Genomic DNA, 24,463 nt, shown 5'->3' with positions numbered 1-24,463 from the left:
GTGTGAGGGGAGGGGGAGGGAGGAAGAGGTGGTGTGAGGGAGGGAGAGGGAGGAAGAGGTGGTGGTGTGAGGGGAGGGAAGGAGGAAGCGAAGTGGTGGTGTGAGGGGAGGGAGGGAGGAAGAAGGTGGGGTGTGAGGGGAGGGAGGGAGGAAGGGGTGGGGTGTGGGGAGGGAGGGAGGAAGAGGTGGTGTGAGGGGAGGGAGGGAGGAAGTGGTGGTGTGAGGGGAGGGAGGGAGGAGGAAGAGGTGGGTGTGAGGGGAGGGAGGGAGGAAGGGAGGAGAGTGGTAGTGTGAGGGGGAGGGAGGGAGGGAGGAAGTGGTGGTGTGAGGGGGGAGGGAGGGAGGGAGGAAGTGGTGGTGTGAGGGGAGGGAGGGAGGGAGGAAGTGGTGGTGTGGAGGGGGAGGGAGGGAGGGAGGAAGTGGTGGTGTGAGGGGAGGGAGGGAGGGAGGAAGAGGGTGGGGTTGTGGGGAGGGAGGGAGGAAGAGGTGAGGGTGTGGGGGAGGGAGGGAGGAAGAGGTGGTGTGTGGGGAGGGAGGGAGGAAGAGGTAGGGTGTGGGGAGGGAGGGATGAAGAGGTGGATGTGTGGGGAGGGAGGGAGGGAGGAAGCAGAGGTGGGGTGTGGGGAGGGAGGGAGGGATGGAGGAAGAAGGTGGTATGTGGGGAGGGAGGGAGGGAAGAGGTGGGAGTGTGGGGAGGGAGAGAGATGAGGAAGAGGGATGAGAGGTGGGTGTGTGGGGAGGGAGGAGGAGGGAGGGAGGAAGAGGTGGTGTGTGGGGAGGGAGGGGAGGGGAGGAAGAGGTGGTGTGGTGGGGAGGGAGAGGGAGGAAGAGGAGGAGTGTGGGGGGAGGGAGAGGAAGGAAGGAAGTAGGGTGTTGTGGGGAGGGAGGGAAGGTGGGTTTCCCGTGGGTGAGGTCAGGGGGAAGGAAGAAATAGGTGGTATATGGGGAGGGAGGGAAGTGGGGTCCCGTGGGGTTGAGGTCAAAGGGAGAGGTCACAGTTAGCCAGACAGGAGGATAAGGATTGCCTCACGGCTGAGCACCGGAAACAAATTTCCCCTTAGCAGGATGACACTTCTTCTTGTAACGTTTGTTTCTTCATGCAATCTTGCTAGCACATACACCAAGTACCAAGAACCGGATTCTACCTACTTAGGTATCATTGTTAAAATACTTTTTCGTTTATAGAAACCGATGCAAGAATCGTTTCCATCGTCTTTCCTTTCAGCGTCCCCTCCCTACAATCTAATTAAGAAGAAAAATTGAAAGTAGAGCAAAATCTATCCACTTTAAAAATGCCTTTTTATCTTTGCAAGTGAGGAGACAAAAGTACATCATTTCGTATTTCCACACATTGGAAATATACAGGTCTTTTCTATATATAGTAGAACTTACTATATATGAATATATGTAAATTTTTATATAAATAAAATATACAACTATATTTACTATAGACAAATATATATAGTTTATATATTTACATGTAAAATATACAAATACAGATATAAAATATGGAATATATATTTATATATAAATATATAAATATAAATATATGTAAATATAGATTATATATGTACACATTAGAAATACACAACTCTTTTCTATATATAGTAGAACCTGCTATGTATATTTATATATTAATATATCTATTCTTATGTTTTTATATTTATAGATTACATATAAAACTATATTCTGTATCTATATATTTATATAAAACATATAATAAACATATATTTATATTTATAAATAATATATAAATATAGATATCAAATCTGTATATGAAACCTATCTATAAATATAAATACATGAAAATAGATATCTAAATATAAATATATACAAAATATATATTCTATATGTGATCATTTAGAAGGTAAGGTGTTGTGATTGTTGAAGCATCGTTCACAGATAAAAAGAGAAAGGAAATTATCATTTTAAGAAAATTAAAGTACAAAATTATCACGATTCAATTCCCAGTTGTCAATACTTACAATGAGAGAATAATATAGAACTTGCTATATATAGAAAAAACGTGTATTTCTAATGTGTATATATGTAATGTACATTTACATATATAATTATATAAATGCACAGGTCTTTTCTATATATAGTAGAATTTTATATAGTTGAATTTACAATATATGTAGAAAAGACCTGTGTATTTCTATATCTATATTTAGAAAAGCCCTGTGTATTTCTAATGTGTATATATATAATTTATATGTTTATTTATAGATAAATATATAATCTCTATATATTTATATATCTATTTCTATGTATTTACATTTATATAGAGATCTATTTCACATATAGATTATCTATATAAATACTTATATTCTATATAAATATATATAAAATATGTAAAAATATATTTCTATATAAGATATAAATAATATATAAATATGTAATGCATAAAGATAAATATATCATATATAAAATATATATTCTATATATGATCACTTATTTTAGAAGGTAAGGTGTTATGATTGTTGAAGCATGGTTCACAGGCAAAAGAAGAAATTATTGTAAGAAGAATAAAGTACAAAATTATCATGATTTAATTTCCAGGTATTAATAATTACACCTACAGAATAATTCATGCCATTTAATCTTACAATGAATAACACATTAAACTTTTACATGATTATGAAAATATGAATTTCCATATAATAAGGGTTTGAGATGTAAAGCTCTGACTTTATAGGCCATTTTCACTTGTTACATACATTGTTCTTATAGCTTTAAAGATGCTAAAATTAATGGTGGCTTAGAAGAGATGGTAGCATCATTTGAGAAACAGATGGGTTCTGTTTCATCCTTTCCTTGGTGTGGTCAGGTCATTAGCTTAGGAAGGGATTTCAGAGCTATGCATGTTGAACTTGTAGCTGCCTCCTACAGAATCCTACGAAACCTAGGCCACAGAAACAGGGCATTGTCCCATGTCCTGAACGCCATCATTTTGTGGTATATTTGTTTTGTATTTCTTATATGGAAATACCATATAAGGATGAGCATACTTGGTATAACTCAAAGCCTGTTTATTTGCAAGACTGTATTGACCCTGAACAATAAATATTTGTATGTTATGAATGGGAAACAAGTCAGAATGAAAAGCTCCTGCTGTCTTTTAGGAAAGCTTATTGGCTGTGGTTGTATATCTCTTTCCAAAGGGAAATTGGTGAACCTTCGCTATCGTTTTTTCCATAATGACAGCATAAAACTAAAATAAACTGAAACTTGTCAGTGGTCACTTTTGGGGTTGGTGTATATTAGGGAGCACTTTCGCAGTGTGTTTCAAAATTAGATTCAAGGATTAATTTCATGCACCTTATTTTAATACCATATTTCCATTCAAGCTCTGCATGTTGTAACAGTCTGTGATGATTCTTTTGGCACTGAAAAAATTATCCATGGCACTTAAACTGTGTTTCTTTCATCATTTCATGGCAGTAGGAGCTTCAAGTGCTATTCGTTGGGAATCCATCCTGACTATCTCTTTCACTGGGGTTTCATGTTTTATTGTGATGTTTGGCAGACTTGTGTTTCAGACATTTTCAGATTTGGAAAGTTACTATGATTTTGAAATTATAAATGCAAAAATGTCACTGAATTTACTTTCACCAACTTTTAATTCATTATAGACAATAAGTGGTTTAATCAAAAATCAGGCCAGGTGAGGTGGGTCACGCCTGTAATCCCAGCACTTTGGGAGGCCGACGTGGGCAGATCACTTGAGTTCAGGAGTTCGAAACCAGCCTGCCCAACATGGTGAAACACCGTCTCTACTAAAAATACAAAAAATAGCCAGGCATGGCGGTGTGTGCCTATAATCCCAGTTACTTGGGAGGCTGAGGCAGGAGAATTGCTTGAGCCCTGGAGGTGGAGGTTGCAGTGAGCCAAGATTGCAAGATTGCACCACTGCACTTCAGCCTGGGTGACAGAGCAAGACTCCATCTCAAAAAAAAAAAAAAAAAAAAAAAAAAAGAAAGAAAGAAAGAAAGAAAAAAAAATCAGTAATTTAAGTAATCTTTTAATTTGTTGGGGCAGTCATAAATACTACATCTTCCTTTAAGTCTTTCTTTATTCTACATGTTATATACACAGTTAAATTAGTTAATAAGAGTGTTAAATATTTTCCCTCCTTCTCCAACTACCCACAAGCTGAGGCTGAAAATAAACAGTGGGATGAGTAAAGACCCGAAATAATATAACTGCAAGGGTGCAGTTTACTTTTATAATAAAATAATAAATATCAAAGCTTCCTGACATTTTAGGCAAATCTTCCTGTGTCCCTAAAGGGAGGATCCCCTTGACAACAGTCATGAACAACAGGTGATCTGCAGATTCTCAGCTGTCAAAGACAGTTGGTGGGAAAATTTGAAAACACCTTGTACATATTAAAGAGCTCAGCATGAGATGATGTCTACATACATATGTTTGTCTCATTAGACCACAGGAAATAGGACACATGGCAGGAAGGCTCACGTCGATTCCCCTTGACCATGCAGCTTCCTCTGCTCCTGACTCCTAAGAACTTTCTGACCCATTGGTCATTCCCAGCTTCAGATCCCTACATGTATGAATTTTCTTTGGCCCCATGTCAGTGATACACGGGACATAGAATTGCTCTCAAAAACACTCTGGAATTGAAAAATGACAGGAGAAGCTCAATGCGATGGCTGGGTATCAGAGGTAAGGCCTTCCGCTGTTTTGAACACTGATGCCAAGTTCTAGAATAACTGCAGCTGCAGCCCATTGGACCTGGGCATGTGTCAGGCAGGGTGTGAAATGCTCCCCATGCACGTCCTCATTTCTCCCTCACATTACCCCTGTGGATTAATCGGGGCTCTAGAGAGACACCACCAGGTGATCAGCAAAGATAGATGAGAGGGGATTTATTAGGGGAATTAGGGGGTGAAAAGTCTCGGGGCAGGCTGTCTGCAAGCTGGAGCCCCTGGGATGCCAGGAGTGTGACTCAGTCCACACCCAAAAACCTCAGAACCAGGGAAGTGGATGGTGTAATTCTCAGTATAAAAAGAGCCTGAAGTTCTGATGTCCAAGGGCAGGAAAAGAGAAGTCCCAGCTCCAAGAGGTAAGGGAGGAAAGTGCCTTTCCTCTGCCCTGTTTCTCCTGTCTGGGCCCTCAGAGAACTGGATGGGGCCTGTCTCTATTGAGGGCATCTTCCCCACTCTGTCCACCAGCTCACACCATTCTTCCCAGGAATACATGTGCAGGCTCACCCAGAAACAATGCTTTACCAGTTCCTGACGTATTCCTTAAGGCAGTCAGTCACCCAGAAGCAATGCTTTACCAGTTCCTGACGTATTCCTTAAAGCAGTCAGTCACGTTGACACCTGAAATTAACCATCACACCCTGTTAAATGGGTAGCGTCCCCACTGGACAAATGACACAGACAGTTTGGGTACCTTTCTTATACTGCTTATAGGTTATAGAGTCAGGATTAAAACTCAGGGCTGCAAAGATCAAATTCTAAACTCCACCCTCTTAAGGACTGCTGCTCAACGCTGTAGAAGCAGCACCATATTAGACACTGTACGAGGACTGCAGAGGCATTCGAGACACATCCCCTGCTTTAGGGACCACTTCCTAGCTTGCATTCGTGACAGGTGTCATGTTTCTGTGACTTTACTATAGAGCCCAGAACCAAGTGTGAATTGGCACGCTTTAGGTGTGCATAAGCTCTGCAGAAATCCTAAGAAAGAGCAAGATAATTATAAGCTCAATTCACATAGGGAAGTTTATATGAAAACAGCTTTCAGTCAATTCCTGAAAGAAAATATTTTCACTGGCAGAAAAATGTTCTGCTGGAGAATAACTAGCTGAAGGACTTTGGCGGCAAGGGGCCCTGGACACATGTCCACAGAAGAGGGGAAAAAAGACACAGAATAGAAACAGAATTGGGGACCCTTCAGGGAGAGGAGTAAGGAAAAGTGCTAGCCCAGCAAGCTGATATGTAATTTTGAATCTTAACTAGATTGAGAATTTGGATACAACTCAAAACTAGATAAGAGTAATTGCACTAAGAAAAATGGCAAGGAGCAGGGTAAAATAAAATAAAAACTCATTAATAATGAATTAAATTATTCATTCAACAAACATTTATTGGGCACCTACCATGGTCCAGGGAGAGGGCTAGATGCTAATCAAAAAATAATAATCGCTGCCATGACTGAGCAATGCCTATGAGTTATCCTTAGAATGGTGCTGGAAGATAGATGGGGCTGTCTTATTCCATCCTGAGTTTACAAAAGATGACCCTGTGGACCAGCCAGGCTAAGTAACCTGTTCCAGATCACCTAGTACTTGAACCGAAGCTTGTCTGACTCCAAACCCACACTTTCTCTGATACGCCATGCAGCCAGAAAAGGGCAGTGACGTACTAAGGTTTGCTAAGATGTTGAGTATATGGAATAAGATAATCAGGAGTATTTTTAAACTTGTGGTAAAACACACACAACACGACATACACACTCTTAACAAATGTTGAGGTGCATGGTACAGTATTGTGAACTATATGCCCATTGTGCTACAGTGGATGCTTACAACTTTCCAGGATGGTTACTATTGCCAACTTGATTGGATGGAAGGATGTAAAGTATTGTTCCTGGGTGTGTCTGTGAGCGTGTTGCCAACGGAGATTAACATTTGAGTCAGTGCACTGGGAGAGGCAGACCCACCCTCGCTCTGGGTGGGCACCATCCAGTCAGCTGCCAGTGTGGCTAGAATAAAGCAGGAGGGAGACACCGACTTGCTGAGTCTTCTGGCCTCCATGTTCCTCCTGTGCTGGAAGCTTCCTCGAACATCAGACTCCAAGTTCTTCAGTTTTTGGAGTCTTGGACTTACACCAGTGTTTCGCCAGGGTGTCTCCGGCCTTTGACCACAGACTGAAGGCTGTGCTGTGGACTTCCCTACTTTTGAGGTTTTAGGACTTGGACTGGCTTCCTGGCTCCTCAGCTTGCAGACAGGCTATCATGGGGCCTCACCTTGTGATCCTGTGAGTCAATGCTCCTTAGTAAACTCCCTTCATATATGCATCTATCCTATCAGTTCTGTCGCTCTAGAGAACCCTAATACACTTTCTCATCTTGTATGACTGAAACTCCATGCCCATTGTACCTCAATTCCCCATTTTCCCCTCCTCTATCCCCTAGCAATGACCATTCTACTTTCTGTGAGTTTAACAGTTTTCGATATTTCATAAAAGTAGAATTGGGCAGCATTTGTCCTTCTGTGACTGGCTTGTTTCACTTAAGCATAAAGTCCTCAGGTCCATCTATCCTGTAGGAGTGGTTTCTGACATCCTCCAAACTGAGAGGGTTTTGAAACTTGTCAGACATGCACAAAGGTGGAGAGACTACTATAGTGATCACCATGTTTTCATCATGCAGCTCCAACCACTACAAAAGTCAGCTAATTCCATTTTACCTGTTACCCTCTCTAAACCTGACCTGTCCCCTGCCCTACTCAGTTATTTTAAAGCAAGTCCTAGATTACTTTTTAAGGAAACTGACTTGGGTGTGTTTAAGAATTTGCCTCAAGTCAGATGGTTTTGATTCTTCAATTTTTCCCTGGTGACAACAGTAATCCAAGATTGGGTAACAATTATTCAAGCCTTACAGAAGCACACAGAGAGTAACATTTTTGGTAACCTCAGTGAGGATCTATATTAGCAATGTGATATATGCCACTGAAAGGCTCTTTCCCACCCTGCCCATGTGCTAATGTTGACCTCACAATGGTGTGAGCTTACATTGGTCTCTAACGCTGTTCACTTAACGGTATAGCCAGACAATGATTTCATCATGGAACTGAAGCTGAAGATGCTGTTCCAACCTCTGCCTGTTACCCAGTTCCAAAGTCGCTTCCATGTTTTTCAGGTAACTATTCAGCAACGCCCCACTCTACTGGTACTAATTTACTGTATTAGTCCATTTTCATGCTGCTGATAACAGACATACTTGAGACTGGGAAGAAAAGGAGACTTAATTGGACTTACAGTTCCACATGGCTGGGGAGGTCTCAGAATCATGGTGGGAGGTAAAAGGCACTTCTTACATGGCAGCAGCAAGAGAAAATGAGTAAGATGCAAAAGCAGAAACCCATAATAAATCCATCAAATCTCATGAGACTTACTCACTATCATAAGAATAGCACAGGAAAGACTGGCCCCCATGATTCAATTACCTCCATCTGGGTCCCTCCAACAATATGTGGGAATTCTGGGAGATACAATTCAAGTTGAGTTTTGGGTGGGGACACAGCCAAACCATATCAGGTATTATAACATAATAAGAAATACATGTTTAGTCTCTGGTCCTCAGTTTCTTGCACAGGAACTTGCCAGGAATGCCTAAAATCCTCTAGGTAGAGGTGCTAAGAGAATCTTTCGTTCTAATATTTTGTATTTCACCCTCAGTTCCTGACACAGAGCTCTTAAATCCCTAGGAATATTTTGGGTGATAGGAGCATCTTTTGTTCTCCTGGTGGGCTCCTGAACACCCTCATGATGGGAGCTGATTGCCAGGGAAACCAACCATGTCATTAGAGGGTTAGAGCTCCCTCTAGGAAGGGGAGAGGAACTGAAGGTTGAGTTGATCACTTCCTGTCTTAGTCCATTCAGGCTAGTATAACAAAATATCTTGCTGGTGGAGGAAGATGATGAAGGAGGAGAAGGAGAAAAATAAGAAGAAAAGAGGGATGAGAAGGGAGACAAAGAAAGAGAAGGAGGAGGAGAAGGAAGAAGAAAAGGAAGAAGAAAAGGAAGAGTGGGAGAGGAAGGAGGATAAGATGAAGATGACAAGGAGGAGGAAAAATAGAATCTTAAGAGACGAATCTCTAAGTGACAACGTTATAGTAACTTTTACTGTTTTTTATTTTCAAGATTTCCAAAATATCATTAACTATATCTTAACTTGTACTTTATAAAATTAAGAGTATATAACAAAGCTGAAACCCCAAATTTTGTGAAAAGCATGATGCATAGGAGTCAAAACCTGCTATTAGGAAAAAAAAAAAATAGGGACAAAGCCCCAAGCATTACATGAGGTTAGTGTTGGTTGTTTTCTGATGAACACAACACAGGAGAACGTGAGTATCAGGCTTGAGGCTCTGCCCTTACTTTCAGTAATAGGGGACAAGAAAATGTCTGCATCGAAGAATCAAGGTTAAGCATAAAGAGGCTTCCTTTTAAGCAATTCTGTGGGCTCGGCATGGCCACTGCATCCCCAGCAAGATCCCTTTATTTAGTCTCAAGGCATGGAAGTGTCAAACTGTAAGTTACCCATAGTGTAATACCACTCAGACTAAATTTAAACTAGGAAGCATAGTGTACTCAAAGCAAGTAAGCATTACTCTAAAGGTGATTGTCCTATAGACAGAAGACATGTTGTTTTGCTACCTTTTCCCCACAAATTACTGTGGTCCTGTATATCAGTTGGAGAGAATGGCACTATTCATTTAGGACAAGTATGAAGAAAATAATTGTTAAATTGTTAAATCCGTAGCTTTGGCATGCACCCAAAGAACTGTGCTTTTACACAAATGAACGCGAATGAATACAATTTTTGAAAACAGAGCATTCTTACTCCAAGGTAGTGTGTTAGTAGGAAACTTAGATGATCCTGATTGTACTTCAACAAAGGCATGAGTGCCAGGCAGATGCCGTTCCAACTGCTCTGTGTGGTCTGACAACTGGTTGAGGTTCCATTGGCATTCATTTGAGATGGTCACCTGGGAAACCTAAATTAACATAACATCCCTGAATCAGGTAATCATGCACCATCCTTTATCGGGTAGCCACTTTGGGTTTGAACCAAAGAAAGATGAGCTTGAAAGGTGTGGAGCCTATAGTAGTGTTACTTGAAAAAGACCTTGTCTTTGATCTAGTTTTGTTGGCACAAGAAAATAAGCATATTTCTTGTTAGATCTCTCTTTACACTGGCTATCAGGAGGATAGTTAAACTCCTCATGCAGCACGACAGAGATTTTTTTCAGACATATTTCAGATAGCTGAGATTTCTTTCTTTGACACACACACAAACAAGTATACAAAGCATATACTTGTATATATTTTAATTTTATAATTTTGATTGCTATTATGTTAAATCTTGGAAAATTTTCAAAAAGCATTTTAAATTATTTAGCTGTTATTTTTGTTTTAATACTCATATTAAACGATTTCTGTTGGAAACACATTTTCTTATCTCCAAAGATAGCATACACTTAGTCAATGTTTCTTATCTTCTTGGTCATCTTCTCCTCTTCCAAATGTTGAACTCTCCCAAGGCCCCATTCCTGACACCTGTTTTCCCTCCAGCTCTTCTGTCTCTGCAGACAATGTTATCTATTCCCATAGTTGTGTATAGTGTTTGTATCAGGATGACCCCAAATTCTTATCTCCTGCTCTGACTTCTCCTCTAAATTCCTAAATCCTAAATCTAACTGCCTAATTCATATCTACATTTTGATGCCTACAATGCAACTCAAAATCAGCACATCCAAAATAAAGCTATTAGTTCTAGATCCCACACAAACTCCAACTCTTTTCTTCAGTGTCTGTGTCTCAGTGAACAGCATGTGCACCCAGGTATATACACGTGATTCCTGTCTTTCCCTCATCCTACATCCATTAACAGGCTGTATTAATAACTCTTGTCAGTTCTGGTTTTACATTATATTCCACATCTGTTCAATTTTCTTCATTTCTTCTAGGGTCACCTTATTCCATGCAGTCATCATCTTGCATCTTCATTCTTGCAAGAATTTCTTAAGTGGTCTTCCAGCCACCATTAGCTGAAAAGCGCCATACTTTGGGTTATAAAATATTATTCCTTTGATCAAAACTCTCCGGCACTTCCAAACATACTTTAAAATGGAAGTGAAACTCTTACCTAGCCAAGAAGTTCTTATGTGACTAGGGCTTATGCCCTTCTGCAACCTCATTGCCTCTCACTCTCCTCTCAATCATGATTGCTTCAGTTCTGTTAGCTGAATGTTTCCGTTCCTTAAACACTCAAAGCTAACACTCAGGCCTAAACACTCAGGCTAAACACTCAGGCCTACAGCCTGTTTTAGAAGCTGCTCCCTCTGCCTGGAATAATCTTCCCCGGTATCTTCACATGTCTGAGTTCTTCTCATCTTTTAGATTGCAGTTTATATATCTACTCAAAAATAAATAAATAAATAAATAAAGCCCTGATACTACAAAATGAAGCCATCTACCAGTCAGTCTTCCTAACATTTACCTGATGTATTTTTTTCATGCAACTTATTACTTACTATTTACTTGACTTTGAATAAGTCATCTTTTTACATTTTATGTTCTAGGCCTTTAAAAAGAGCGTATTTCATGAAGTTGATTTCAGTATTAAAGGAGTTAATACACATCAAGTGCTGAGAGTAAATATTCACAGAAGCAATCAATTTATTCTTCCACACAGCAGTCAGTAAATGTTGGACTAGTATTAACTATTATATTATTCAGGATATGAACTAACTTGTTTTAAATCACAGACGATAATTAAATATTAATTCTGCCATTAAGTGCCCATATCCAATTTTCAAATCATCATTGTTGCCTTCACACTCAAGCAGGTCAGATGGCCAAAGCTTAAAAGTATATAGCTAAATTTACTACACAATGACACTATAACCATTCTTGCACATGTCTTTGGTAAACACAAGTACCCACTTACGTTGGATATTTACCTAGGAATGAAAATACTGGGTCATAGAGCATGCATGTATTCAGCTTGTAGATACTTCTGAACAGTTTCCCAAAGTTCTGTTTCCAAAATACATACTTATACTATATTTTAGGTATAGTCAAAAGTTTTTCAAGTTAGCTATCACAAAAAGGTAATTATCCCAGAATATAATCCATATGACAAAACATATTCCTATTAGCTCAAAAGATTATTATAATTAGAAAGAAATGTATCAGCATAAAAATGATATAGGAATTATAAATTACTTATCACTCTACATTTGTAATGCATATATCACTGTTTGGAATATCTCATTATTTTAATTGCAACCAATTACTCCAGTTGGAAGAGTCACAGCAAGCAGTATTATATATTTTAGGAATAAATTGAATATATCATCCAATATCTCACCCTATCATCCTACTTTTTCATTTATTAAAGTGTCAAAGTTCACATTAACGCTCATAAGAATTCTGAATCCACATAAATATATAATTAAGCTGAAGGTGAATATCTTTCAGGTGGATTTACCAGCAAGTATGAATGTTAAAATGATAGCTAACATACATTTCTACTTTTAATTTATTCAGTGCAGTAATGATACTGCTACAATACTCACATTGTTGTGTCATCTATAATGTTTAAAGATAATTAACATGAAGATGATGTTCTATAATTGCTTTATTGGTTTTTTTATTGTGTGTGAATCTAATATTGCCTCGCTATTGACTCTCTATATAAACAAATTATTTTCCAATTTCTTACAGTAGACAAATATGCTTATTCAATAAGAGAAATGAATATATTGAAAACAATTTTGAATAATATATTGTATCTTAAGACACAACTTCAAAGATTGTGACATAAAAATTGAATCTAATAATGTGCCTTTCTAGTGGACTTTACTATCAAAATAAAAATTCTTAGAGTTAACCTTTTGTGGTTTGGAGATAACACTATTATAAACTTTGTTACTTTGTTGTATTTTTTTTAGACTCTTTCCCCAGTCTACGGACACAACATATTTAATCTGAGTTGTATGTGATGTGTGGTGTGGTTAATTTGTTGTCCCGGTTCATGTAAAGTGTGTTAATTATTTTTAATTTGGCATTTCACTTTCACTGACTAATCAGATTCTAACTGTAGAAATTGACAACTTGTGGCTAAATTCATTCTCTTCTTGTGTTTCCAACTGTGTTTTCACTGGGCTTCTCCTTTGTGCCATTTTTTGGTACATCTTTTGATTTGGTCTTATTAATTTACCTAGATGAAGAAGTAAATCCTACAAAAGTACAAATACATTTATCACGGTCTTTATATTGGGAGAACTAACCAATTGAGTTTCATTTTTTAGAATTTGTGTTTTTCTTATCCAATATGGATTTAGAAGTGGATAGAAAATAAACCCATTTGGAACATATATGAAGCCCATTGTTGGTCTAAACTTCCTCACAGGTTACTTGAGTCCCGATCCATCACAAATACAAACACATTTAAAAACATAAAGCATTATTATGATGGAATCAAAATACCATGACTAAATCCATTTTCCCATCACAACGTCATTTCTTAGATGAATACAATGTTCATATTAAATAGCCATTTCTATCATGGATATGAGTTTCTGGTGTCTTGTCTTTGCATAATAAAAAGATCTCATTTTTACATAAGCAAAATGGGCACCGTAACATTGCATAATTTATGTTTGTATCTTGGCTTTGCTGAGAGTTAGATACAATGGAAGGAAGAAGGGCATCAAAACTAGGTAAATGTGAGTTCTAAACCAAGCTCTGACATGTGACTTCAAGTTGATCACCATACCTTTCTGAGCTGTGGTTCCATCTTATGTAGGATGGAGACAACAATACCTGGAAAAAATAATTGTAAGGCACTTAGCAGACCATAAGGTGAGTTGTCCCTCGAAATGCTTGTAGCAATTTACAATCTTCCATTACCATTTGATAATTCCACTGAATTCTCTACCCTACTGCCCATATCCAACCAGCTGTTAAGCTGTTGCTATCTGATCTGAAATACAGTCAAGAGTAGCTGTATGGCTTTGAATGCCCAGGTGGCAAGGTAGTATATTAGTCAGTTATGGCTGCTATAATGAAATATCATAAACTTGGTGGCTTATAAACAGCAGACATTTATTGCTCACAGTTTTGGAGGCTGGAACTCCAAGATCAAGGCATGGCAGATTCTGTGTCTGCTGAACGAACTTCCTGGTTCACAGAGATGGCGCCTTCTTGCTATGCCCTCACAAGGTGGAAGGGGCAAGGGAGTTCTCTGGGATCCCTTTTATAAGGGCACTAATCTAATTAATGAAGGCTTTACCATCATGACCTAATCACCTCTCAAAGCCCCCAACTCCTAATACCATCTGGTGGAGTTAGGATTTTCTTTTTCTTGTCTTTATTGTTTTTGTTGCTGTTGTTTCTTTGAGACAGGGTTTCTCGGTTGCCCAGCTTGGAGGGCAGTACCAAGATCATGGCTCACTGCAGCCTCGACCTCCCTCAAGTGATCTTCCTGCCTCAGCCCCCCAAGTAGCTGGGACTGCAGGCACGCGCCACCTCGCCTGGGTAATTTTTGTATTTGTAGTAGAGGCAGAGTTTCACCATGTTGCCCAGGCTGGTCTTGAACTCCAGAGCTCAAGAGATCCACCCACCTTGGCCTCCCAAAGTGTTGGGATTACAGACATGAGCCACTGCACCCAGCCAGAGGTTAGGATTTCAAGAAAGGAATTTTGGTGACATAAACATTCAGTCTGCTGCAGTGGGTGATAAAAGATGATGCTGACAGTCTTGCAGGGTCTATTTTATAGAGACCCCAAGTGTCATATTTAATTAAAGCTAGTCTTTACTCTAAAGGGCAAAGGCCTTTGAATGTGCTCTTCTTTTGTCTGGATGTTCTGCTATTGCATATTCATCCATTTTCTCCCTATTCTCCTCTCTGGATTATCACATATATAATGTCAACTCCTATTTCAAGGAAACACATCTTTTCCAAGATAGAAGCTTTTTGTAAAAAAAAAAAAATTTCTGCCACGTTTCATCTGCTCCCTTTCAGATTCCTGGTTTCTGATAGATGCTACTTTCTTCATGAACTTTGACTTCCACCTGTAATTGATGTAGGAACTGTATTAGTCCATTCTCACACTGCTATGAAGAACTACCTGAGACTTGGTTATTTATGAAGAAAAAAGGTTTAATTGACACACAATTCCACAGGCTGTAAAGGCAGCATGGCTGGGAGCCCTCATAAAACTTACAATCATGGAGGAGGGCGAAGGGAAGCAAGCATGTCTTACCATGGCAGAGGAGGAGACAGAGAGAGATAGAGCAAAGGCAGAAGTGTTACACAGTTTTAAACAACCAGATCTTACAAGAACTCATCACTATCATAAGAACAGCAAGGGGAAATCCACTCTCAAGATCCAATCATCTTCCACCAGGCCCCCCTCCTCACATTGGGAATTACAATTCAATATGATATTTGGGCAAGAATACAGAGCCAAACCATATCAGGGATCTTTCAGGTAAACTCACATGTACTTACATCTTCAGACACTCATCATACTACGTTGTAGTAGCTTTTGAAAATATGTCTGTTTCTCCCCATATGACTGCCATCACAATAAAGACAGGGATGGCTTTGCCGTTGCTCACCATCATATTCTCATAATTCTACCATCTCTCCAGTTAGTTCTCCTCATTGTTCTCACTTCCAAGACCCCAGTCCCACCAGCCTTGGACTTTCTCTTGACTAATTTACTCTCCTATTTGAGGACTCAAGTATCATTCTTTATAGGTACAAGCCCTGACAAATACTGATTGAATGACACAAGCAAGTGAGAACTATTATATATAAAGGATACAGAGGCATTTTGGCCACACCTGGCACAAGCCCTGGTCACAACATAGTCTACAGTTGTTTCTGTCATTGCTGCTTAGAATTCATTTCATTTTTCTTCCATTTCCTTTTCAGTGAGTTTTCTAGTTTCCCCCAAAAGACTTACTTAATCATGGACATTGGAGTACTTAATTAATTTCCATTGAGCATGGTTTCAAAATATCTAACACTTACACGCAGGGTCCACTGTTTTCTTTCACTGACTTCTCTGGTGAATATTGAGCTATTTACCCACAGAGCAGGAAATACACATGGTCTCATTAATCTCTACTCTGCCTAACCCAAACCTACTCCCCCGCAAACTCAATGTGAAACAGATTGAGTATCCACTCTCATATATTATTTAGAGAGTACCATTGATTTATACATTTCCTCAGTCAGAAGGGTAGTGATTCCTTGGCCCCATACTCAATTTAACTGCAGGGAAAGTTCCTATTTGTTGAGAATACCTTTTCCCAATGCATACAACTGTTACAGGGGGGTTCATCTGGTTTAGCCACAAAATAACTCTCTGCAGGTATAACAATCTGAAACATATGAGGACTATTTTGGGAATATTGTCTAAGAATAGGGTAATAGTTCAAAATAAATTGCAACAATTATTAAAGTGAAAACACTTACCCTAAGTCAGAAATCATGCTATTACCAATGTGAAGAAATTTAAAGGCAATATGAACCGTATCTCCAGACTTTTCAACAATAATGATAAACGAAGACACAGGATTCATTCAGAACTACCACTCAGTCTCTAAATATTTTTTCTATTAGAGAAGTGCCTATTTCTTGCTAAGCAGTTCACAGCACACTTTTATTATTGTTTTCTTGTGTGCATATCTTAACTGTTGATATTAGCTCACCTAACTTCCTAAAATTACATGAACACTCAAAATATCTCCTCATACTTTGTTTTTGTTTAATTTTTTTAAAAAATAAAATATAGTTTAGAGAAAAAAATACCTTAGTGCCAAAATCTTAAAACCTTTGGTAAAAAAAGGGCTAACAGCAGTTTAGGAATTCTTTTTCTTGTTTACTGGGGACGCCAAGGAAAAGAAAGAAAGATGACTTGGGCAATTTACCTGTAAGCTTGCAAATGTCAGACCTCTTGGAAAACACTCTAATTTTATCTCCTAGTGGGAGATACCATTACAAAGTTTTTACGATCCACTTTTAGCAGACTGTTGTAACTGGTCTGGTTAGTATTGTTTATAGACTTAGGGACATGGATTTCTGAAAAATGTTACATAAGCTGTGTAATTGAGCCTACTTGGAAATGTCTCATGAAAGAAGCATCTCCCTTCTGCATAAGGGGTGCTCCCACAAGCACTGCTTAGAGAACCCATAGTTGAAACCCAGGGTCAGAACGTGTCCTAACAAAAGAAGAAAGGATTCAAGGAGGAGTGTGGATGGTCCCAGACTTTGCTTTGGCTGTGTGAAATTATTAGTAGCATTTAACACTGGGCAAGATTTCAGAGTGAGGCTCATTCAATAGTCCAATATGTCTAAGCTCTATGCTGATTTTATTTTAGAAGACGTTCCTTACCTTTGTCCCTAAACATATATTTTATACTTTAATATTTTATGCCATAACATTCACTATCTTTGTCATATTTGTTTGTAAAGATGGAAGGCTCAAAATTAATGCACTAAGCATCTAACATCAGAAGAAAAAAAGAAGAAATAGTAGAGATATACTCCTTTAAGGATAGCTTTCCTCTTTCCTCTGAGTCTCTTTTTTTAATCTCTTTTTTGTTTGCCTTAGTCTATATATCATGTTAAAACCTATGTCAACTATTTGGTCTTTCTGGACTGCTCAATCCATGTTGAGAGTGACACTAAAATGTCAATTGGTAGCTCTTGTTTTCTAATGGTGACCTTTACAGTACAATAACTCACAAGAGACCTTGCTATTTCACTGGGTGACCATCACTCTCAGCATCTGATTTTTTTTTTTACTTTGGGTTGGTCAATTTCTTGAGAGAGGAATTCTGGCTGTCAGCAGTTGGTGAACAAGAGGAAAAAAAACCAATTAATGATTGTGTATAAAGAATTTAACCTAATTCAGACTTGCAAGGTTAAGAACGTTTACTTTGGAAAAAAATCAATAATGTTGATATAGAATTTTGCAATAAAATGCTTGAGGGTGGGAGTCAATAAAGCAATTCCTTCAAAAAACTATGTGAAAGTTATTCTCCACCTAGAACATTATACAATGCCAGGTAAAGTCACCAATCAAATGTGAGCATACAATACAAATATCCTCACATATTTAAAGTCTGAAAAATGTATCATCTTTTCTGAGGAAATTACTAAAGGGAGTGATTTACCAAAACAGAAAAGGACTGAGAGTAAAGAAGTAGTAGTGGCAACACAAGAGAGAAACTAAATAAATTACAGGAGCAATGGAGATAAGAAATTCCAATATCAAAGCTATGCAGCATGTTCAGAGGGAATGAGTTCAGTGGTTCAAGAACATACAGATGTTTCTGGTTATTTTGAAAACAGGCATATATTTCTGTGGGAGAGTCAGAGACAATTCAAGAAAAGTTACATAAAAATTAGACAAGTAAACAAAAGGCAATTACTAACTCCAAGGAAAACCAAAGAGATGTATTAGAAGGGAATACAATCATTGTTCATCATATGGTTTGACTGTGAATAAATGAAATATAGTGTTAATAACATAAACAAAGTATACTTGATTTAGCCAATTCCTGTGTTCATTATAGGTGGAGAGGAAGTGAAAGAAGTAAAATGGTAGTGGAAGTGATAAGAGAGATAAATCAATAAGTAATAGGTGGATAATATCTAAATCCAAAAAAAAAAAACAACAAACAAAAACATAAGCTTGCTATTTAAAAAAAGGAAGTAAATATCTTGAGAAAACAACTAAAATAGTTAAAAATGCATGTATTTGCAATGCCAGAAATGGAGAAGAGTGATGGAAAGAACTACTGGTTTTTATTGTAGCCCAATAAGGACAATTTCATTAAAATATGCATACATAAATAAATTACATATATAAATATATATATATATAACTTCAGTTATATTGAAATTAAACATTTTTACAAAATTAAAGGTTGAGAATGCCCTGAGATTTTTTCCCCTATATTGCTAAAGGAATACACGCATTGTTACATGCAAATGTCAGTTTAATTTGCATAATCTTTAACTATTTTTCATCCTCTAAGTTTTGGTATCATTGGGCAAAGCTGTGTCCTTTCTTTCTAGCTAAACTTCTCCTCTGTGGAGAAAAGTGTCAAAATCTGGCCTATTCTTTCTCAGATTTCATTCAACCATCTTCTACTGTTTCCTTCACCTTGGCCAAGATGAAACTGCCCCCAATTTTTTTAATGCTCTGCACCTTTTAATATCAAATTCCTTCACCTGCCCCCAGTAGAATAAAAAACTTGGAATAAGGTTGTTTTAAGTTTTTAATTCTTCAAGACCAATTAAAACTAAGGTTCCTTTCAGATGAGGCAGTCAATTTCCCTATTACCTTCCTCTGCCCACAATACTTTATTTCCATTCTTTCTCCTTTCTCCTGAGAAAGAATACTTATTTATTCACATGACATTCTTTCTGAACCAAGATGTTCAAAGGTAGAGACCGTGTCTTATTCCTCTTTACATCCTTTGGGCTGGACTAGCACACTAGCTGGCTCCCAGCAGAAGTGCAGGCAATGAACATGTTGTGAGTAAGTCAGTGGAGGAATGACCAGCAGAGGTGCAGTGTAAGTGTAAGTCATTCTTCCTCTTCTGCATGTAAAATCTGCCAGGAGCAACTGAATGCAGCGTCCCAAAACAAATATCAAAAACTAACCTACAACAATTCAAACTATTGTTGAAATACTACATTTTTATGAACCACAGAAGTGAATTAGCTCATTATCAATTTGCAAAACATCCAACTTTATGTACAAATATAATATTATGAGATAGTTTTACAGTAACTGTGTCTCTCAGCAGAATAAAATTGTTGCTAGAAAGGAAATCAAACAAAATATTATAAGATATGTGTTTGTTCACTCAGAATGAACTTTCTGAAGTACTTCTCTTGAAATACCTTTATATCTCACACTTAATTTGTCTACACTGTATAATTACATATTATTCAGATGAAATATCAGTAATAGAAATTGTTCCTGAATTTTACAGAGAAAGTATGTGCAAAGTTCTTTGAGTTAATTGTGAGATATTTTTAAACTTCTGATTGTTAGTGTCCAGAAGGGAATGCTAAGTTGCAGTATTTTCTAAACAGTGTCCACATGTTTACATGGAATTTTGGCTTCTCTTCACCTTATCACTGAATGCTTAATTGTTACCTTCTGTCTGTCCTCAAATGCTCAATTGTTACCTGTCTGTCTTCAGAAAAGATGAAAGGAAAGACAGACAGTCCAATATTTCTGTGAAATCTCTGACCAGAAGGGCCGAGTCTTCACTTGTTTTATTTTTTATGTTTTAGAGACAAGGTGTTTCTCTGTCACCCAGGCTGGAGTGCGGTAGTATGATTATAGTTCAGTGCAGCCTTGAACTCTTGGATTCAAGCAATCCTCCCACCTCACCCTCCCAAGTAGCTGGAACTACAGGTGCATGCCACCACACTCAGCTAATATTTTAAAATTTTTGTAGAGATGAGGGTCTCACCATGTTTCCTATGCTGATCTCACACTCTGGGCCTTAAGTGATCCTCCTGCCTCAGCCTCCCAAAGCTCTGGGATTACAGGCATAAGCTACTGTGCCAATCCTCTCCTTACTTTTGTATGCTCAGCATCCAATACACTACTTGTATGTTGCATGGTATATCCTTGACACTTATTTTAATGAATAAATGCACTAAAGGAATGTGCAATCTCTATAGATGAAGAAAACCCAGTGATACTAAACATGCTATAATTTGTTATAAACCGTATTTTATATCCCCATAAAATCATACATAAGTCTCTAACCCCCAGTGGCTGGTATTTGGAGGTGGGGCCTTTGGGAGGTGATGAGATCATAAGGGTGCTGCCCCCAGGATGGGATTAGTGCCCTTATAAGAGACACAAAATAGCTTCCTTCTTCTTTTCCTTCTTTCCAACATGTGAGGATAAATAGAGAAGACATCCATCTACAAACCAGGAAGTGGGTTCTTTTCATCAGATCCTAAGTGTGCTGGCATCTCAGTCTTGGACTTCCCAATCTCCAGAATTGTGAGGAAAAATAATTCATTATTTAAGCCACTCTGTCTGTGACTTGTTATAGCAGCCTGTACTGACCAAGACATATAACAATTTATGAGTAGGTAAAACACAGATGATTTCTTTTTCTTCTTTTTACTTTTGGTATTTCTGTATATTACTAAAAGTTCTTAAAAATCCTCTGAGGACCCTCTACTCAAATTGTGGCAAAAAGACCAGCTGCATCATGGATATCACCTGGGCACCTGTTAGGAACAAAAATCCTCAGCCGACTCTCCAGGCCTACTGAATATGAATCTGCATTTTTTAACAAGATCCCCGGGTGTTTTTACATGCAAAATTCAGTTTGAGAAGCACTACTTTAAAAAAGTTCATTGTAATAACTCATAAAATGGATCTCTCCATTTTTTAAAAAAGTACCTGATATTGTCATTAACTTTTTGTTTTCTTAATGTAAATTCCAAGTATTGAGAAATACTTGGGGAAGGGTATTACTGACTACTTGACTGAGCCATTGAAAAGTTCATTTTTCACACAACCTTGATGATGGTGAAACAGTCAGCCACTTGGTTGCCTGGGGGAAGAGTATTCTGGGAAGAGGAAGTGGAAGCAGGTATTGCCTATGCCTTGGAAGGGCAATTGGAGTGTTCAAGGATCAGCAAGAAGCTTATTTTGGCCGGATTAGAATGATAAAGGGAGAAAGAGTAATAAAGTGGTGGGAGGGAAGTCATGTGGGGCCTTGCAGATCTTTCTAAGGACACTGATGTTTACTGCCAGGGAAATGGGGAATTCCTGGAAAGCTGGAGCCGAAGCTGGCATGATCCATTCTATCATAGAACAGTGTCTCTCTGCCTATGTGTTAATAGTAGTCTACAAGGGAAAACATTGGAATCAGGAATCCAGTTAAAATGTGAATGCTATGCCTCCAGGGTACAATGGAAATGGTTTAGAGAAGGTAGGAGAGAAAGTGGGAAGAAGTGGTCAGATTCTGCTTGTACTTGGAAGACAGACTGTATAAGATTTCCTGAAAGATCAGATGTAGGTTGGGAAGGACAGAAAGAGCTCAAAAATAATACCTGAGTCTTCAGTTGAGTAATTGACAATAATTAACATGGAAAATACTGCAAGGGAAGAAGGGATTTTTACTTTCTTCTTTTTCCATTTTTGTTTTGTTTTGTTTTAATTTTTGGTTGTGGTGATGACTTCTGGTTTTGACATGTTAGATTGAGGTGAATATTAGCATTTGTGTAGAACTATTAAGGAAGAGTTGGATGCACAAAATTAGAGTTCAAATGAGAAGTATAAATTGGAGATAAAAATTTTGTTATCAGCAGACAAATAGGATTTCAAGTAATTAGTCTACATAAGACCAGGATGGGAGTGCGTATAGATATGAAAATTGAAACATTCAAACGTTACATGTGGTAAACATGTACCACAATCATGTTTAAAGGTTGTGTAGATAAGGATAAATCAATAAAGGAGGCTAGGAAGAAACAGCAGGGGAGGTAGAAGGAAAAGACCAGGAGTGTGAGGCATCCACACCAAGAAAGTTTCCTAAGGTAAGAAAAGTGATGATGACTCTGTCAAATAAATGAGGCTGTAGGTTCAGTCAGCTGAGGTTTGAGGTTGGCATTGCATGCGGCAATGTGAAGATCATTGGTGATTGAGAAAAACAGCATGTTCACTGGTCAGTTGTGAAGAAAACCTGGTTTAGAAGAAGAAATTAGGATAAGAAAGAGACAATCCCTTCCCTTCCCTTCCCTTCCCTTTCCTCCCCTCCCCTCCCCTTCCCTCCCCTCCTTCCTCCATCCCTCCATCTCTCCCTCCCTACCTCCCCCCCCTCCCTCCTCCCCTCCTGCCCCCTTCCTCTCTCCCTTCCTCCCTCTCTTCCTGCCTGTCTGCCTTCCTTTCTTCCTGTTAGTATTGTAGAGTTCTGTCTGGCCTGCTTCTGAATGTAGTGATCTAGTCCTTGGTGACGAGCTGATAATGACAGAGAGAGGGAGACTTGTCAAAGGGATAGAGAGGTCCACTCTGGTGTGAATGTGGGGTGCTTTCAATAGACAGGAACAAAGATGGTTTGAAATCACAAGAGTGAAGGGAAGAATGTGTGGGCATGATGGCATGTAGGTGGGTAGAGCTGAGGTCAGAGCTTGTGTAATCTCCCTACTGATGGTTTGGATTTTCCTAGTAAAATGGGAAGCAAGGTCATGCATGGAAAGTGAGGACAGGAGAAAGAAGGTATTGCACTATTGGACATTTCTGAGGACACAGAAACAGGTGAGAAATAAGACTCTAGGTCTGTGCTATTCAGAATGTGGTCTATAGACCAGCAGCATCAGCGTGACTTGGGAGCTTGTTAGAAATGAAGAATCGCCCCACAACATACAAACCAGAATCTGCACTTTATTAAGATCTCCAAGTGATTTCAAAGCCAGCTTTTCTCAAATTTGCACACTGGAATGAATCAAGACTATTCTAAAAATCTGCATGCCCAGGTCACACCCACGACCAATTTCATAACAATATTTTGGGGATTGAGACCCCAGCATCAGTAGGTTTTAAAACTACCTAGGTGATTTTAGCATGAAATCAATTTTGATGACTGAATGCTCTGGTTATTTAAACAAGTAAATAAACTCGGGAAAGCCCCCTTGAGGATAATGATCCTGTCTTTAAAGAGACCAGTCTGCTAGGCTGTGAGTTTTCTTCAGCTATATATGGCTGTTCAGGTGCAGGTGTGGAAGAGGCAATGAAGTGGATTTAATGAGGGTTGAGGTTCTGTCAAACGACTGAGAACAGCAGGTGATGTTCCACTTGCTGTCTCGCCTTCTCTCCCACCCACAATTCTCCTTTCCATCTAGAACAGCTCCCTTTGTATCTGTTCTACATTTTAGCTTTCTGGAAAAGAGTTAAAAGCAAGTGTGCAAGAGTTAAATGCACCGAAATGTACTATGCCTTTCCCCTCTGTATTCATCAGATCAAGTGTCTGACAATACAATGGGTTCCCACTGTGTATGAGTGTGTGCACAGGCAAGGCATAACACAGACTGAATTTTTATTTAAGCTAGAATACACTCATTAGCAAATCTGTATGACCCCAGAGTCTTGAATATCATTTCCTTTTTTTTTTGTTTTGCCTTTCCATTTTTTCCTTTGTTGATTTATACACATTTCTAACTTTAATTCTTCATTTAATTTAGATAATTTATATTTTCTAATGATATTTCTCTAAAATTTTCCAGTTTGTCTTAGGGATTTGTAAATAGTGTTGCCTTAAAATCGTTTAATACCTTTTCTCTGTCCTATTCAATTTGTCATGTCTAATTTTTAAATTTTCTTTTTTTCTGCCTTTTTGTCATATTTTATAGAGTTTTGACTGTCTTGCTCATTGATTTAAAGACTAATTTTCTGGTCTTATGTATTTCAGTTTTCTCTTTTTATGAAATACAAACATATATAAAACTAAAATTTATTATAGACAAATTAGACTGATCTGTAGGAAAAGGGAAAACTAGTCATCAGAGACAACCTAGGCATATTTTAAAATGTTAATTATATTTATTACTGTCTTTTTAAAAATTTGTTTTAAATCTTTGTAGATACATAGTAGATGTATATATTTATGGGTGCATTAGATATTTTGGTATA

The 24,463-nt window shown here is 38.3% G+C and overlaps 1 protein-coding gene across 4 annotated transcripts in view; it reads right to left on the bottom strand.

Annotated features, from left to right (window-relative positions):
• Positions 1-24,463, bottom strand: part of PNPLA4 (patatin like domain 4, phospholipase and triacylglycerol lipase) — a 95,712-nt gene that overhangs the window by 13,262 nt on the left and 57,987 nt on the right. The window contains exons 7-8 of one of the 4 annotated variants that reach the window (XM_073013889.1): positions 13,543-13,589; positions 10,114-10,807 (exon numbers count right to left, since the gene is read on the bottom strand). In XM_073013889.1, the coding sequence (XP_072869990.1) occupies positions 10,804-10,807; positions 13,543-13,589 (51 nt within the window). In that variant the 3' untranslated portion in view covers positions 10,114-10,803. Of the gene's footprint in view, positions 1-10,113; positions 10,808-12,593; positions 13,590-20,220; positions 22,521-24,463 lie in introns of those variants that run through there. The other 3 variants (XM_073013888.1, XM_037986315.2, XM_037986317.2) reach the window with 3 other exon arrangements.

This window comes from Chlorocebus sabaeus, chromosome X (assembly GCF_047675955.1).
Source record: "Chlorocebus sabaeus isolate Y175 chromosome X, mChlSab1.0.hap1, whole genome shotgun sequence".
Classification (NCBI taxonomy): Eukaryota; Metazoa; Chordata; class Mammalia; order Primates; family Cercopithecidae; genus Chlorocebus; species Chlorocebus sabaeus.
Note: the sequence above shows the minus strand (reverse complement) of the source record. Positions and strands in the feature narration are given on the sequence as shown.